We start from the raw sequence: 19,249 nt of genomic DNA, 5'->3' as shown, positions 1-19,249 counted from the left end.
CACTATATATTTTTCTGTAAAGAAGGCACCTGGGAACATTATAGTTCTTCCAAATGTTTACCCAATATTAAATCATAAAAAAGAATTGCTAACTTTTTCTATAGGTTGTTCATAATGTCAGAGTAAAAGATTAATGCCCTGATCCTACAAGCTGCTTCACCTGGGCAGAGACATTGACTTATTCAATAGCCTCTGCATGGGCAGCAGAAAGCAGCTCATGGAATCAGGGCCTAAATAATTTTTTTAAGATAAAAAGCCAACATCAGACCCTTATAGTTTGTAGACATTGAAATGTATGGGCTTTTGAGTTTAGTCACTGAACGATAATTAGAAAAAGATGATGTATTTAGCCCATTATTTCTGACAAATTATGTGTATTATATTAGAATGTGTATGTATGCGCATTATATACACATACATGGTTCAGAATTTATTATTAGTTGCAATTTATTTTATAAAAATAATGAAGTCATAATAATACAGAAGAACTCACTCCAGTGTACTACTATTAAATTTGCTGAAATACAGAAAGAGACTACTCTTTTTTGGCAATTTAGCAAGAGTGAGGATGAGCAATGTTTGACAATTATGAAATACATTTAATAGATATACACTGCAAGGAGGATTGTGAAATTTGCATTATATAATGACATGCAAAGCACCAGATGCTTCATGGAAAAATTTCTGAAAAATCTTTGGAAATATTGAGGGGGGAAAAAAATCCACAAACATCTAGGATTAGTACTAAAACCAGCCTAGACAACCCAAGTTTTATCTTCAAAACCAAGTTCCAGGGCAGAAAACCCAGGAAGAACTGAAACAAGGCAGGCAAAAGATCCAGGGACTTTTAACAGAATTAGTATTTCTTACCAAAGCACAATTTAGACCTTCATAAAAGATCTATGGTTATAGCACTTATAACCAGAATATTTAAAACACTGACAGAGAAAACTAAAACAGACGAGAAGTGCAATTAATTTTCTCATAATAGTGAATCCAGTGAGACAGGTGTACAATTTGTTTGCATTGTGTGTTAAGGAAAACAGTACTTTAAAATTGGTTAAGCTCTATTCTTTAAAAGTGTTAAGGAACCACTATTTGGAGTATATACTAAAAGAAGGGGTTTGAAAAGAATAAGCTCTTTGTGGAATTTTTTGCATATTCTTGACAGCCATTACAATAATTTAATATGGGTTTACAAAGAGAAATTTTTAATGTTTAACATGTAAATGAAGTTTAATACTTTAAAACAGTAGTTCTCAACCAGGGGTATGCGTACCTCTGGGGGTACGCAGAGGTCTTGCAGGGAGTACATCAATTCATCTAGATATTTGCCTAGTTTTACAACAGGCTATATAAAAAGCACTAGCAAAGTCAGTACAAACTAAAATTTCATACAGACAATGACTTGTTTATACTGCTATAGATACTATACACTGAAATGCAAGTACAATATTTATATTCCAATTGATTTATTTTATAATTATGTAGTAAAAATTAGAAAGTAAGCATTTTTTCAGTAACAATGTGCGGTGACACTTTTGTATTTTTAGGTCTGACTTTGTAAGCAAGTAGTTTTTAGGCAAAGTGAAACCTGGGGGTATGCAAAACAAATTAGACTCCCGAAAGGAGTACAGTAGTCTGGAAAGGTTGAGAGCCACCGCTTTAAAAAACATGTAAGGTATTTTTATTGTGCATTTGAAATATAAGTCAGTTGCATGGGGAACACTGAAATTTAGCTTTTTAAGCAGAAATTACTATAAATAATTAATGATTATGGAAACTGTATGACATTATGGTTTCCACAGTGAGTATCACAGAAACTAGCTCAAATGCCAACTTTCACATTATTCATGTCAAAAAAGAATTTTCTTTTAAAAACTTACAGATTGTTTGGATAAATAAATTAGGCACACACACAAATTAACATTCATTCACTCCCCTGTAGGGCACAATATCAGATTTTAATGCAAATGAAAAAAAAAATCCATGTTTGTGTTGCAGCTCATATTTTTGTTCCAAAACAACATTTTTGTTGCAACTACAGCACAGTCTTCTTAAATAATTTCTTGGTAACAATGAAATGGAAATTATTACTTTTAACTGGCGGTTCTTTGAGGTGTGTGGTCCATATCAGTATTCCACACATGCGATACCATGTGTGCCACATGCCTGAGTGCAGAATTTTTTGCAAGCAGTGCCTGTTGTCCCGCACACGAGCCGTAGCTCTTCTCATGCTCCAAAACAGAAAACGGAAAAGGTTGTGTGGGCCGACATCACTCCAGTTTCCAATTCTTACTGTAGTTCAAACATTCTGCAGCACAGAGGACGGAGGGTGGGTAGTAGAGCACACATCTTGAAGAACCTCCAGTTACAGTAAGTAACCTCCATTTCTTCTGTCAAGAAATGGTCCATGTGTTTATTCCACACGTGGGAGATTAACAAGCAGTAGTGAGATGGGGTGGGTAAAAGGACACAGAAGTGTAGTTGACTGTAGTACTGCTGCCCTCACAGCTGTATCCACAGTTATTGACTGGACCAGAACATAACGTCTCGTGAAGGTATACAAAGACCTCCAAAAAGCTGCCCTACATATCTCTAGGAAGGCTGTATCTCTCAGCAATGCAGCTGAAGTAGCTTCACCGCCCCTCTGGAGAGGAAATATAAGCTAGTTGGTAAGAAAGGGTAATACAACCTGAGATTCATTTTGAAAGTCTCTGCCTTGATATAGTTTGACCTTGATCTCTCTGCTATGGAAACAAATAGTTAAGGTATCTTTCTAACATCCTTCATTCTTTGCAAATAAAAAGCTAAAGTCCTTCAGATATCTACAGAATACCATCTCTCTTCATCTGAAGCAAGTGGATTACCTGATTCTCATGAAACTTGGAAACTACTTTAGGAAAGAATCTAGGGTGAGGTCGTAACAAGACCTTTTCTCTATAGAAAGAATTATAATGGTTGGTGCACCAGGAGCGCTCCGAGCTCACTGATTCTTCTGGCTGACATAATGGCTATTAGGAAGGCCACCTTCATGGAGTGAAGCCATGGAAGATGGAGATGGGCCACAGAGCTGTGAATGGAGATGGGCCACAGAGCGTGTGTCTAGAGGCTCAAAGTGGGGGTTAGTGAGTGACAATAAAACAAAACTGAAGTCCCACTGATGTGTAAACTTCACTAATGGTTGAAAGGATTTAAGAATCCCCTTCAGAAATCTAGTTGTGACAGGATGAGTGAATATTGTACTGTTGTCCACTGGAGGATGGAAAGTGATGACCACTGCTAAATACACTCGCAGAGAATTGAGCACAAGACCTGAAGACTTAAGTATAAGCAGATACTCTAAGACAGAAGGGATCCAGCAGATTCTGGAGACGAGATTCTTTGTGAGCCCAAAAGAAGAAATTCTTCCATTTTCCCGAGTAACAGCTTTTCTGCTTTGGTTAAGGATGTATTGCAACCCTTTAGAACAGTGCTTCTCAAAGCTGGTCCGCCGCTTGTTCAGGGAAAGTCCCTGGCGGTCCGGGCCGGTTTGTTCTTTGCCGCATCCGCAGGTTCGGCTGATCGCGGCTCCCATTGGCCGCCGTTCACCGCTCCAGGCCAATGGGGGCTGCGGGAAGCAGCACAGGCCGAGGGATGTGCTGGCCGCCCTTCCCGCAACCCCCATTGGCCTGGAGGTTTGTGGGTTGGAGGTACCAGAAACTATCAAATAGCAACCATGAACAATCTCTAATACCATTTGTCTGTAATTAGGGGATAACTACAATTTTTTTGGCAAATTGAGTAAGGCAACCTCTGAATATCAGTGGAGGGGAATGAAGTGACATCAATAACAGGACGCAGGTCTTGACAGCCCCATCAAGAGAAACTCTTTGCTTGGAAAGCTGGATCCCTTATCTCCAACGGGACTGATGTTACCAATGGTTACGGCCCAAGGCTGGCAGGTGGAATGGAAGAACAACTTTGCCTTGTTCGGATAACGTCTTCCTCTGGTGTAACGGCATCCCGGATTAGAGATGGTCCTCAATAGGAGGGGTGAATGCAGATAGAAAAAGCAAACAAGTCCTCCAGGGAGACCCAGGTCTCTGATAACCCTTCGGTACAAGGAGTCTCCATTGACAGAGCTGTCTGAACCGGAGCTTCCTTCATCACCATGGTGGTCAGGCCGCCTTTGGGGCCATGCCGCTACCGATACTGCATCAGCTCTAGAAATGGATGGCATCACCAGGAGCTGTTTATCCTGAGCCTTCACAATCAGAGCCAATGTTAGAACCGTTGGATCTGTACCGCCTTCTCCTGCAGAGAAGATTTATTTGGGACTAAAGCCGGAGCGCCTGTGCTTGGCAGCTCTCCCATCTTTGATGGGGTGGTTTTAGACAAAGATGGCTTGTCCGTAAGTCTATGAGAGTGCCCTTGGTTCTCATGTGAAGCCTTCTGCCTAGGCTTAACAGTCTTAGCCTCTGTTCCCAAACTCGTGCTCAGAGGGGCACTGCCCACCTGGTGAGACTGATGTATGGGGGCAGAGGATGGTCCCCAGTCTGGATCTGATTCGGGCTTCACTGACTTCTACGCAAAATGTTTTCTGAGTCTCAGTTCCCGATCTTCACAAGTTCTGCAGCAAAAAGAGCAGCAGATGCTGCACTTGGCAGAAACATGAGCCTCACCCACGCAGTACAGGCAGCATTGATTATCACTTCTCTGAAGAGGAGCAAGGGCAAGAAACACAATTTCTGAACTCTGGGACTCTGGGCATAATCCCAGACTTCTCAGGAGGAAAAATATCCTTGTGTGTGGAAGAAAATGGGGGGAAAATACCACTATCTAACTCTGCTATGTAGACTATGCCTTGAAGACTACTCAAACTAAGTATATACAATATCTTACAGTAATGACAGTAAAAAAGGAGCTGAGGATTAGGAAGATTCCGACTCAGACCTTGCAGTGGTAAGAAGGAACTGGAGAGGTGTCACCATGCACCAGCTTTTATGCCCTCGGTTCGGACCACAACAAGAGCTACAGCACATGGGCAGGCGAAGAGATACTGCTTGCAAAAAAAATTCCAGACTGAAACACACGTTTCGCATGCATATCCCAAGAGTGGAATACATAGGGACCATCACTTGAAGAAGAACATCTACTACAAGCTTAGAGTTCTGATTATTCCTAGCTATGAATTTTTGCTTCTCAAAACAGAAAAGGTTGCATTATTTTGTTTTAGAGGCATATATTTGTCTGTCACTTCCCCCCATTCTCAGATAGAATAAAAGTTAAAAATTTTACATGGCAAATTACACTACTAAAAGTTTCTTCTACTGCAAAAATCTTTCTTAATCAGCTATGGTAAAAACGTTGCTTCAGGGCTCTGGAGGGAGATTTTCCAAGTGGCTACAAGTAAATCTTAAGGAAAATTCATTTACCATAGGATTGTACGACTCCACTGATCAGCCTGGTGTTGATCGTTTCACCATTTCTTTCCTTTTCTATCAGTTTCAACACAGCATTTGTTACCTTTGAAATACGGATTAAAAAGGAGTCAACATACATTAAAACCAACTACTTGGTCAATAAATACAGTAATTAATCAGGCATGCACTTCCACGCTCAAGACAATCCAATCTCCTGAAAAAGAAATAAGGCAATGCGCTAATCTTAACACCAAACAGAACTTCCACAATCATTGAAAGTTGTGCACATCAGTAACTTATAATTCAATATTCTAGCTAACGAACTGCAAAGAAATATAAAAGCATCTGTCTGTGCCTTTACTGCTTCTCTATAATATATAAGCAACCTCTAAACTTTGGTTTAATAAATTCTGCTTGTTTACATTTGAAATATACAGTAGAACCTTGCCAATTCATGCTTTGCTAAACCATATGTCTGTAACATGCACACAAAATGTACAGCCTCTCCCCATCCCTCATATGTAACAGATGATTCAGCTGATGTCCCATATTACTAAAAATTCATTAAAGGAGACGCAGAAGGCTTTTTTCTTCCCTTTTGCAGTTCACCTTCGAATAGTTACTTGTGACATTTTCATACCAACCTTGCGAAATAATGCACTATTCATAAAAAAATGTACCTGCTTATTTAACGGCCTGAACAAACAGTCCCTCCAGGTCACCAAGGCAAGCTAAGATTGGGGAAGGGAGAAGAGAGGAAGGGGTTATATATACAGGATAATCCTTTATGAAAAACTGAAATATTGTATTATGCTAAATAATTATAACTTATTTTTAAGAAGCTTTTTGTCATGGCAGGCAAGTCTCAATTAACTAAGCTATCTCAGGAAAAACGTACATGTTTTGTAACTATCCCCACACTCTAAATGATCAGATAATATTTTTGAACTCCCGTTTTCCTCATCCCCCAGAGAGGAATAGGATTGTCCAGTACTTACCTTGACAAATACTCCACTCTTAATAAAAAATTTTAAAAATGGGTTTTCCTGTGACAGGGTGATGTAGGGACTTTGAATTTGAACGGTCAGAGAAGGACCAGCTAGAACATGAATACTCAGTAAAGACACCCTCCTAAACTGTTTTTATCCTCCGGCCCAATGCAGAGTTATTTTCATAGTACAATAAAATATATACTAAGCAGAAACTAAAATTAAAAGATTCCTTTACAATATAACAATCTACACTCACAAATGTGTACCACAGAGTTCAAATGAGAGGGAGAATATCATCACTGTTAGACATGACAGTTTAGACTGGTTTTCAGAAGTAATACAGAGGAAAGGTAGGGGGCCTAGAACATATTTATTGAGAGGTTGTGAAATGGAAGAGGATTTGTAGCCTGTGCCATAACAGCATCCCAATGAAAGAGGGCATAGGGCTCATTAGTATCTGGTAATGAGTTTCAGCTGGCCTGATTAGTTTATTGTACCACAACTCACTAATGATATAACCTATATCTAGATGGTGTCATGTAAGATATCAATAGAAAGCGAGTCATATGGTGATATGTACGGAGGACAAATTCAAAATTACAAACATACTGGAGCTTATGTTATCAAAGAGTGAGGCAGGGCTGAAGTTACCCCAGCCTAGACAAAGGAATGCCATTCTGCCACCTTGAAGGTTTTTCCAAGGTACATTAGCTACATTAAGAGAAAATGTGAATGCAATTTACACAGAAGGTAAACAGGACCATCAAGCCAACAAGGGGAGGATATATCCACTCAGCATCACAGCAGGGGTAAGAAATTGCAGGAACAGATCAATTTGCATTTTAGCAAACACCAGTGTGGGAAGAAACGAACATGAAACCTTCCTTTATCACGAGATTCCACGTCCCCTTCTTCACAGCTTGAATTAACTTACTTTGGGGAAGGGGGGGGGGGGCAAGCCTTTAGAAGAATCCATTTCAAAGATGCACTAGACTATAAAAAAGAGGGGCAAAGAACCCCAAGTTATGTTTCACTTAAGACAACAAAAGAACCAAGCACTCTGGGGGAAATCCTGACCAAGGGGGTGGTCAGCCATCTTACAGGAAGGTAGATTGGTAAGGAAACTACCATGAACAAAGGCTGTAGCTTGATTTTGTTAAATCTTAGCCCTTAGAAAGTGTTTTTCACTGTTATTTTCTTGTAATCATTTCTAACTCTATTCTTTTTTATTTGACTCACTTAAAATCCTGTCTCCTTTTGTTAATAAACTTGTTTTACTTTTAATCTAAATCAACCCACTGCTGTGTTTCATTTAAAAGTGAACGTTAACTCTAGTTAATGTGGCAAGCTGCTGGGTATTGTATCTTTAAAGGAACAAAAGAATGGTCTAGGAGAGGACTGGATATCGCAGAACACACGATTTTGGGAAATTTGGGACTGGCGGGTTTTATGGTCATCTTGCCAGGTGTAACCGAGGCTGGTGGAGACCAGAACATGGCAGTGGTATAACAAGAAGGCTGCTGGAATCAGAGTTGCTGAGTCAGAGCTGCTTAACACAGAGACACTCAGTGCATGCTTGTATGTTGGCAGGAAGCATCCAGACAACGGAGCTACAGCAGCACAGCATTTTGAGGCATTCAGGGTTACAGGGCAGGAAGTGACAACCCTTCAATCGTCTGGATTGCTCCCCAGAACATGCATGGCCAGAAGTCAGAAGAGTACACAATCAGGAAAGAGGTTTAGATGGAATACAGCCCATTAGACAGGGAAACAAAAGGAGAGCTGATCAGGAGGCTGTCACAAATAGTTTTCAAAGTGAAAAAAAAACTTCAATTTTTGTGGAAGATGAAAATTGAGTGAAAGGAGAGAAGAGGAAAACAGGATTAAAATAGCATTAAATGATTTAATTTTTGCAGCAGCATATTAAATTGTATGAAAGAGGTACGTCCAGAAAAAACAAAATTACCAACAATATCGATGACTGTCCCCACTAGAACACAGAACAACATTTTGGAGGCAGGAAGAGCAAGGAAGTGAATTTTGGAGGTTATATAAAGTAATATGATTTAGCTTGTCTAGACATGGAGAAGGAAAAAGGTATCATATAACTTGCAAATCTGTCAAATACTGGTGAGCCTCATACAAATAGTCAATTTTAAAGAGTGATTTCTGTGAAGAGAAAGCAGATGCCTGGTGCAGTAGGCTAGGAACACAGTAGGGATATATTTATATTTCCATCAGAATGTTTTAATTAAAAGTTAAAACCAATAAAAGAGAATGCTCTTTAAAATGCTTACTGAGTAGATTTCGTATATTCCTTTACGACCTTCATCACACTCACGACGAACCCAATGTCGATTGAGGTAGGCACAAATCCCATTCAGCACTTTGCTTGAAAACCTATAATCTTCCCATTGTTGAGTGTAAAATTTCAGCACACTCTCATCCATCAAGTCTTCACCATCCTGAAACAGGGAAAATCCACCAATACTGTAGACTGCTTATTTTTTAATATACAATATAATGCTATGTAGAGACAAAAGTAATCATCTACTGTAAACCAAAATCCATGACATATGCTGCTGCTTCCAGTAAGATCTCTATTATAGCAACAGGTATGGCTGCATGTAGGAAACAAAGTATTACTAAATCCATTCTTACCTCGCTAGTAGCCTGGCAAAATGTTAAGAGTTATGGGTTAGATATCTAGTAAAAACGCTTGAGCGCCATCTATTCTACAGCCTCCACCATTACTACCACCTGGGGACCTGCAACAGTGGTAAAGGTCATGTGCTAAATTTCTAAGGCCTGGTCTACACTGGGGGGCGGGGGAAGAATCGATCTAAGTTACGCAACTTCAACTACGTCGACGTACTTAGATCTACTTACCGCAGTGTCTTCACTACGGTGAGTTGACTGCTGCCACTCCCCCGTCGACTCTGCCTGTGCCTCTCGCCGAGCTGGAGTACAGGAGTAGACGGGAGAGCGCTCGGGGATCGATTTTTCGCGTCTAGTTTAGACGCGATAAATCGATCCTCGCTGGATCCATCGCTGCCCACCGATCCGGCCGGTAGTGAAGACATACCCTTAGTATAGCTGCTGCCCAAGAGTCAGGAGTGAATACTGTCACTCTCTCCTTGGCACCCCTGTACATAGCAGCAGTTAAAGTTGCTACCTTGGCAGAGATAAGGCATCACACCTGGCTCTTACTATAGCATTGAAGTCTGAGATGTAAGAAAAATGTTACAGGATACAGGAGAAGCTGAAATATCTTTCCCTACTAGCCAACAAGCTGCCCTTTTTCTTTTTGCAGTAGGGTTAATATTGAGGTTAGCTATTAGCTAAACAAAATTCAGCTACCCGCACAGCAAATTAAAAAGTTACATAGGATAGCTTGTGAGCATCACCAAACAGCGAGAGAAGTTTTGTGTTTATTTCACAGTGACTGACTTGTGTACAAGGTAAAAAGTCAAAGGTTAAAGAAACAATTAAGATATTAAATGTCATGATTTTCTACAAATTTGATCATTCGACAATTTTACTTGCAATGGCTTCAGATATTTTTAGTTTTACTGTACTATTCTGACTCCAAGTCACATGAGTTTAATGTAATTATTCACTGAGTTGACATGATGCCGCCTTACCTTAAGGAGATTTGTCAAGTAGTTCTTCAGAAATTCTTTAAGTCGTTTGTACAGTTCTAAGCCAACAAACTGAGCTCCTCCAGGTGTCTGGCCTTTTTTAGATTTGGAAGGAGGTACTCCCGCTCCTCGTGCTTGATTAGACTGGTGTACACTAGTACAGTAGTTATAAACATGACTGATAGAAAAGTTAAGGAATATCTATGTGTGCATTACAAATATTCTATGCAAATTCTAGGAGTTCCATTTGAACATCTCTAAGAATTTATAAACAATGATTTAGCCCGCCTGCGAGGATTACCTGTGGTGTCAGTAAGTAGTATTCCATGTTACACACGGGAAAAGCGAAGGAAAGAGATTAAGTTATTTGTCCAAAGCATCTCAGTCTGTAGTGGAACTGAAAACAGAACAAAGCATTTCTGACTGAATTAATGTAGTAACAATTCTCAAAAGGTCAAAAGTTATCCTGGCAATTGTTTTCTTGTTAATTTAGTTTCTGTTCCCAGCAAAATAATCAAAGAAAACAATATTAAGAGAAGAAATATCATGAAATACATTTAGAGGGTGATATCAGGAAAAGAGACCACAAGCTTATGTAAAGAAATCTTTCAAGGCTAATCTGACTGCCTTCACTTTTTGCTAGAATTACAAAATGAATGAATAAAGGCGGAAACACAGTGGATACATGTTTATTTTAGTAAAGCATTTATAATAGTCTCAAAGTCTTAACAGAAAAATTCACACTGGTTTGGGTAGGAATATGGTCATCTTGAATTAAAACTGTCTAAAAGACTGAACAAAAGGTAATAATCAAATTTATCTAAATGCACAGAGGGATCTAGGAGAGTACTGCAGGGATTGATGTTAGGACCAATCTTAGTTAACATCTTTATTAATAAACTGGAAGATGAAGTAAACCACATTAATTTGCTGATAAAGGTGAAAATGACGCACAAGGCCTCTGCGCCAGTTAAACTTTAAATGGATGCACAGGCATTGTGCTGGCCTGCTGCACAGAGGTGAATTTCACTTGTTCCTGAACTGGAAGGAATTTAAGCACTAGTCTGAACAGACAAAGAAAGGGACCAGAAACATGGGCTGAAAATAAAATTAGATTAATTTTTGAAGAATGCAAGCTAATCAGGGCCGGCTCCAGCGTTTTTGCTGCCCCAACCGGTGGGGGGGAGGGGAAGCCACGATCGGCACTTCTACTGCCGCCACTTGATTCTTCGGCGGCAGGTCCTTCCCTCCGAGAGGGACTGAGGGACCCGCCGCCGAATTGCCGAAGAGCTGGACGTGCCACCCCTTTCCGTTGGCCGCCCCAAGCACCTGCTTGCTGCGCTGGTGCCTGGAGCCGGCCTTGAAGCTAATACAAGCTGAGGAAAAACAAACAAGTGAGCATGCATACACACACACACACACACACGGGGAGGGAGAAATATGGGAAGCAGTTATGCAGAAAGAGACCCAGTATCACTAATGGACAGCAAAGTACATATTTGTTTGCAATGTGATGTGATTAAATAAAAGGCCAAAGCAATTTTGTCTGCAAACAGTCATCAAGTCATGGAGCAGTGTGGTAATAATTCCTCTATAGCTTTAGTTTGACCAGACATAGAAAACTGCATTTAGTTCTGAATGCCACATTCCCAGGAGAAATTCTAATTTTTAAGTCTTCCCAAGGAATCAGTGGAAGCCCCATTGCTCGGGACACATCAAACTAGAGGAGACAAAACTAGGAAGTGTCCTTTACAAAACTACTTTCCTGTGACTGGGAAATGGATTAGATGATCTAATAGTCTTTATTTTTAATTTGTAAGACTACCACTCCGGGTCTATGCTTTGCCCACTAGGCCAGGATTCATCAATAAAAAACAAGCACACCTCAGAAAACTATTTTGCTTGTGTTTTGATTTTTAACCCTCCCTCTAGAAAGGCTAGCACAATAAAAGGAAATTGGTAAGCAAAATCAAATATCAATAGAATTAGATAACCCAGCATACATTTTGCACCAGAGTCACTATGGAGAGATTTGTAACATCAAACTTTAATCACAATCAGAACCTCTGAAAGATACCAAATAATCCCCATCCACATTTTTTTTTTAAATGTACGGCTGTCTTTAATATTAAGTCACGCAGATTCTTAAAACTAGTTCTCAGTTTAATCAAGAAAGTATTTGACACTTCAGCAAACACAAAAGCTCAAGGTCTTTATGATCACCCTTTCTGTTTCCCTCCAGTTTATTTTCTCATTTTCTTCTGCATCCCCACTTGCATGTTTATTTTAAAAAGTCATCTACTTATACCCCAAGAATACAATCCCCTTCGCTTAAATTTTACCCTTTTTGGAAATGTATGCCATGTGTTTATTCCCATGTGTTACCCCTACCTCAGTGCCAAACAGGATTTCCTATAAAAATCCTAAAAAATCATTAAAAAAACAAAAAAAATTGAATTAGTGCTAAAGTGATGGCAGCTTCATTCCCTGCACCAGTCATTGATTTCCTGGACACTATCAGTTCATAAAGGTATAAGATCAGAACTACTGTCTTTTTCTAGAAAAGTTTAAGCTGCCCTTCAACCTAGTTTATCCAAAAGTTCTGGGATCTGTCATTACTCTTACTGATCTGTAACTCAATTCAAGGATCTCTATTTAAGATGTGATGAATAGTACTATCTGCAATATAACAATACCATTGTCTTCCAATTACACAGTACACCTCTATATTGTATTCAATGTTCATTCTTTAGTAACATTACACTGTCAGCTGAATGCTATATAGTCATCTTTTCAAGTAAGCCTGGTATAGAATCCTCTCCCAGTTATGCTTTAGTCATACAAGTTATTGGGCTCATTACAGGGATAAATGGGTAAACTTTAATGGTCTGTGATTTACAGGAGGTCAGACTGGATGATCTAGTGGTCCCTTCTGGGCTTAAACTCTAGAATCCAGTTAGACGATATGCTTAAACTTGGCTTCTATAGAGATAATCATTTGAGAGAGTTAATGCAGATTAGTACAGTTAATCTCTTTTCTTCTCTGAGAAATCACATTTTTACTTAAATTCTCATTATTTACTATGTTACCCATCACTCATTATTATGCTGCAATTAGCTGTAAATAAGTTTCATTTTCCATAATAAAGTACTTTGAGTTCATGGGACACAAATAAAATGTATTTTATTAGTTTATGGCATTTAGGAGAACAGAGACAGTTCACAGTCGGCTTTTCCTTTTCAGCTTTGTATAAAGAATGGTATCACTGCAATTTACAGTAGTCCAATGGAATTGTAACTTTTAATGGTAGATTGTGTTCACACTAGCCATTCTGTTTTGGTTAAACCATGTCCATTTAGCATTTCCTCCAGCAACTGCAATAACAGGCATACAGTCCCCATAGCTGGAGTCGGAGAGATGCAATGTAGTTGGGAGAAGTGCTGTGCTACAACATTTAAAATGTGTGCATCATCAATGGTCTATTTCCCTACATAATTTTCTTTTAGAGATCCCAATCTCTATCTGGCTACGATTCCTTTTGTCAACAAACAGAGAGAGCACATACATCTTTTTCCACTTCTGGATATAAAAATATCCCCTTTTTATGGCTTCTCCCCCCCAAAAAAATTATGTTTTTCTAAGATGCTTAACTTTCTTCACTATTTGTATTTGGGTTAGGACAAAAAAAAAAAAAAAAAAAAAAAAAGAAAAAGACAGGGTTATGTTCTGATTCTCGTGAAAGGGCAGGGAACCATTAGTACGAAGTGTGGCACTGTTTTGACCACAGCGTTGCCCAGAGGCAACTCCAAGGTAGGGCATGATGTTCTCCAATTAGCATAGCCAAACCTATGGCAAGCAAAAACAAGACTCTGAGGATAAATATAATGGTGATGTCCCTCCTGATAGCTTGAACAGTGATTTGGTAAGGGCATTCCGATCCAAATTTACTTTAATGAAAAAATGGGTGGTTTGAGTACAGGTCTTTGTGTTCAATTTAGCAAACATCTCAATCTGACTGGAGATGTTCCCAAAAGTTGTATGGTCTACATCAGTGGTCACCAACCCATCAATCCCGGAGCCTCGGCCAGTTGATCGCGATCTCCAGGCCGCTAAAAGTCCGTTGGCACAGGGGCTCAGGCAGGCTCCCTGCCTGCCGAGGCCCCACACTGCTCCCAGAAGCGGCTGGCTGCTGGCACATCTCTGTGGCCCCTGGGGGAAAGAGGGGATGAGGTGCCTCCGCACGCTGCCCCCGCGCCCAGCACCGTCCCCACAGCTCCCATTGGCCGGTTCCTGGTTCCCAGCGAATGGGAGCTGTGGGGGCAGGTGCAGGCACTACACAGAGATCTGCTGATCCTCTTTCCGCCCCAGGGGCCATAGAGACATGCCAGCAGCCAGCCGCTTCCGGGAGCAGCGTGAGGCCATGTCAGGCAAGCAGCCTGCCTGGGAGCCGCCTATGGTAAGTGCCTCCCGGCCACCCCCGGCCCTCCCCCCCCCCCCCGCCCCCCCCCCCCCCCAGAGCTCCCTCACAGACCCCGCACCCCTTCCCACACCCCAATCCCCTGCCCCAGCCCCCTCCTGCACCCAAACTCCCCCCCGCCCCCCAGAGCCCACACCCCTCACCCTCTCCTGCATCCCAACACTCTGCACCAGCCTGGGGCCCTTTCCTGCACCCAAACTCCCTCCTAGAGCTTGCACCCCACACTCCTGCACCCCAACCCCCTGCCTCAGGCTCAGCCCGTAGCCCCCTCCCACACTCCGAACCCCTCGGTCCCAGCCCAGAGCCTGCACCCCTCCGAACCTGCCCCAGCCAAGCTCCTGCCCCAGCCCGGTGAAAGTGAGTGAGGGTGGGGGAGAATGAGGGACAGAGGGAGTGGGGAGTGGAGTGAGCGGGGTTGGGCTTCAGGAAAGGAGCGAGATAGATCCTGGGTTGATCTTAAGTTCAAAAAGTGATCTTGTGCGTAAAAAGACTGAAGACCGCTGGTCTACGTGGTACTAAAAGGCTGCAACTGCAGCAAAGTTAGCTTTCAATGAACTGGCACGCATTCCTATGCCCCAACCATTCAGCAAAAATTCCACACTACTCAGAATGTACTGCCACATGTGGGAGTTTGTCCATTTTACTTCCTGTGATTCCTTGCCTATAAACTCTGGTAGCATTGTCCGACTGCACCCAGAAGGGCTTGATGACAAGATCGTGTACAATGGAGAGCCGAGTGAGTTTTGCCTTCATATTGAGGTGGTCAATTAACCACCACATCTTTGTGGTCCCTTTGCTCTAGGTCATCCCAATAGGTTCATTTTTGTATTCAGAACTGACCACTGGGAGGCCCCCCCCCAGGTTCCTGTGATCCAGCCTCCACCATAGGGCCAGCAGCTGGAGAATCATCATTACAGTCCTTTGATACCGATTCCACATTGAAACAGCAATTTTTTCTGCTCTTATTGGTAACTAGGCCTCAAGGACCAACTCCGAGCTCACTGCTATGGATAAACACCTATAAGCAATCCTATACAGATGCTGAGGTCACAGAAGGACTGATCCCAACACTGTAAGCCTGCCCTGTGTTGACTCTGCTGTGTTCACTATCCAACTAGACTTCCAGGAAGACCAAGTGTTGAGAGAGATAGGAATCATAGAATATCAGATCTTTTCTCTGCTAGTGATCCAATTCCTGGCTCTCCAAGAAGGAGCATAACCTGCTGATGGCCTCTCACCAGCCAATCGTCTAAGTAGGGGTGCATTCGTAGTCCTTTCTTGAGGCCTCAAAGGACCTCAAGCACTATTATAGCATTGATGAGTGTTCTTGGCAAATTATCCCTAAATTTAGTTATTTCTGCAAATAGAATGGAAGCAACGTTTAACTCTCACACACAAACCAACAAGCATCATTTATTTACTTGCATGAAAGTGTGCAACTGACACAGACATTCTAGCCAAAAATAAGACAGACATTTGTAAAACAAATCTCAAGCATGCACATAATGAAAGTATTCTACATAGTCAAATTTTGGTATTCTTCCAGCTTGACTTTTGTATAAATCAAACCACAAATTACAGCATTTACTCCTGTTGTGTGGTCCATCAGAAAGTATTCCTGTACATAAAATGACCTTCCGTATGTTCTACATGTAAAAATAATACTGCTCTCATGCTGTTGATGTTTACACTCTGTGCCCCCATATGCTATAGCCAGCCACTGACAGAAAGACTGATGTATTCAAAACAAAATCTGAAATGCTGCATGTGTAATCAATCTGTAGTCCTGAAACAAAGTACATCACAAACAGTCCAAAAATCACAGGGAGCGTTCTATAAAAAGAATTCTTGCCTTAGAGAAAGTAAAACCTAGTTTCATAACAGCAGCATACTTCAGAACTCACGTGTGTATCCAAATGGCTATTAAGAAATATTAAAAGATCTCACTGGAATGTTTTTGCAATTTTGTATAGTCATTTACAAATCAAGCTGAGGGGACAAATAATTACTCAGAGGGTATTCTGTCCCAATATGCAGAGGAGTGTAGTCTTACTTCTTTCCCAAGCTAATTGTCCAGCTAGTAAACATCAAGACCTGATCCAATAATGTGATGAGTATCTGCTAAGAGGTACTAGTTGCCCTCAATTTCTATTACTTTCAAGACAGACACAGCACTTTGCAGAATTAGAACCTAATGTAAGTTATTTCTAAACTGATCCTGCTATTAAGAGATACTAACTTTAAACCTAAGGCAAAAAAAAAAAAAAAAAAATGTATGGGGGAAAATGAAGCCATAATACAGTCTCCTGATGCCCCTTCAAGGGTATAAGATTCAAGAGACAAAAATCTGAGCTTTCCTTCCCTTTCTTGTAAATTGTGATACACAATCACCATAACTGGCCAATAGCTAGGTTCTAATTCAAGTTCAACACATGCATCCTAAAAGTTGCTTGTCTCTTTGCAATGCTTCCAAAAAAACCTTGACGACTCATCTAAAGCTCATCTGTGCAGAACAAACATGCACAGGAACCTCACCACCTACCGCTCAAATTCAAGGCACACTTCTTCAACCTTGCCTTCTCCAATATAAACACATAGCAGCATGTACATATTAAAAAACCTACCCCAAAATCCCCCCACACTACCCTGCACACACCATTCTCCCCCTGGAGAGAGTAAGAACAAGCCACATGCGACAGATGTTAGTCATGTCCCTTAATGTACTACTGGAAGGCACTCAGATACTACACAAATGAGGGCAGCATAAAAACGTATAGAAATCAAAAATTAATTGCATGTTTTTATAATGAAACTGATTATTTAAGAAGTTGCCTTGAGAGGCATAACCAGATTATATGGGAAGGTTCTTCAAAATTAAGTAGAGAAGAACCTCAGAGTTACGAACACCTTGAGAATGGAAGTTGTTCGTAACTCTGAACAAAACGTCATGGTTGTTCTTTCAAAACATTGACTTAATACAGCTTTGAAACTTTACTGTGCAGAAGAAAAATACTGCTTTCCCTTGATTTTTTTAGTAGTTTACATTTAACACAATACTGTACTTGCTTTTTATTTTTTGAGGGGGAGGTGCGTCTGCTGCTGCCTGAGTGCGTGCTTCCAGTTCCAAATGAGGTGTGTGGTTGACTGGTCAGTTCGTAACTCTGGTGTTCGTAACTCTGAGGTTCTACTATAGTATGCTACAAGGATAACAACAAAACTTTCTAAATAGGGTTTTTCTATTCATTATTTATAATCTCCTTTATATATGCTGAATCTGGGCATCAAGTTTGCTACTTCCTATGATCCAACAAGCTGGGTTAATCTCTTTACCATTTATGTTTACTGTTAATATTTCACTCAGGGAAATGATAAGCATAAAATAATTGAGGAAAAGTACACAAACCACTTCACTTTAAAAGAAACTACTTGGGAAGTTACAGAAATAGAGTAACTTGCATTGTGTTAATTGTAGGGCTGGATGTAATTTTTTAACCATAATTTTTCTGACAAAAAATGCAAATATGGGTAAATTTAAACATTTTGTAAATTTGTGTTGAATTCACAGAACTGACTTAATTGGGAAAAAAGCCTTACATTTAAAAAAAAGTTTTGACACTTTTCAATATAAAAGTTTGACTTTAAATTTTTCACAGTTTTTCAATTTTATTTAAAATTTTATTTTAAAAAATTAACATAAAAACTCAAAATCCAAACAATGTTTTTATATTTTTCAATTTGCCAGAAAGTTTTAAAAAATATTTTCAGCTTAACCCAAGGCAAGTTTTCTTCCCTGATTTTTCAGAACTGCCAGCAAATCAAAAACAGCTCTAGTTAAATGGCATTCCAAAAAAAACAAAAAACAAAAAAATGTAGCTTATTACATTTAATACAACACAGAATATTAGAGAAAAAAACTGTTAATGTTGAGTTATAGTTTCAGATCAAATATGACAAAGATTAAGTTTTGTAAAACAACCAAATAAAGCTTTTTCAAAAACTAAGACCAATGGAAACGCTTACATGATTTTTCTAACCCTCTCATAAATCAATTGTTGAAGGAATTTTGGTCAAATTTTCCGAAGTTAAAAACTTGTCAGATTAATTCACCTTCAGGCAGAGCGTTTACAAAGCTGCAGCACAATTTCAAAACAGTAACATGAGCTGCTACAAAAAATATATTTCAGACCCTTCTAGGTAGCTCTTATATACCCAGGCACTGGTATGCAACCGCTCTCCACAATTTTTTTTTTTTAAATATATATTTCCCATCTATACTATGTTGGGATAGTTTTCCACAAGACTGACAAAATATTTACCTTTAAATCATGTAAAGTACTATATAAAAGTGTTGAAGGCATATTCCTAGTTTACACGGGAAGAGATGAAGCAGTTCGCAAAGGGACTTGTTTAGAGAGTCAGTGGCGGAATTCAGATTAGATTTTAGCCATCCCTGACAGCAAACATTGTGCATGAGCAACTATACATATGTATATTGGAGAAGGAACACATTTGTCTACAACAGGGGTAGGCAACCTTTCAGAAGTGGTGTGCCGAGTCTTCATTTATTCACTTTAAGGTTTCGCGTGCCGGTAATACATTTTAACGTTTTTTTAGAAGGGGTCTCTCTCTAAGTGTATATTATATAACTAAACTATTGTTGTATGTAAAGTAAACAAGGTTTTCAAAATGTTTAAGAAGCTTCATTTAAAATTAAATTAAAATGCTGATCTTAC

At 40.0% G+C, this 19,249-nt stretch overlaps 1 protein-coding gene across 1 annotated transcript in view; it reads right to left on the bottom strand.

Annotated features, from left to right (window-relative positions):
- LOC112113481 (cullin-1) overlaps window positions 1-19,249 on the bottom strand; it is an 81,463-nt gene that overhangs the window by 33,650 nt on the left and 28,564 nt on the right. The window contains exons 3-6 of the mRNA XM_024209773.3: window positions 10,042-10,216; window positions 8,695-8,862; window positions 6,086-6,136; window positions 5,418-5,508 (exon numbers count right to left, since the gene is read on the bottom strand). Of these exons, the coding sequence (XP_024065541.1) occupies window positions 5,418-5,508; window positions 6,086-6,136; window positions 8,695-8,862; window positions 10,042-10,216 (485 nt within the window). The remainder of the gene's footprint in view (window positions 1-5,417; window positions 5,509-6,085; window positions 6,137-8,694; window positions 8,863-10,041; window positions 10,217-19,249) is intronic.

This window comes from Terrapene carolina, unplaced genomic scaffold (assembly GCF_002925995.2).
Source record: "Terrapene carolina triunguis isolate 2854851 unplaced genomic scaffold, T_m_triunguis-2.0 Scaffold180, whole genome shotgun sequence".
NCBI classification, from domain to species: Eukaryota; Metazoa; Chordata; order Testudines; family Emydidae; genus Terrapene; species Terrapene triunguis.
This window is presented reverse-complemented; position numbering and strand designations above follow the sequence as displayed.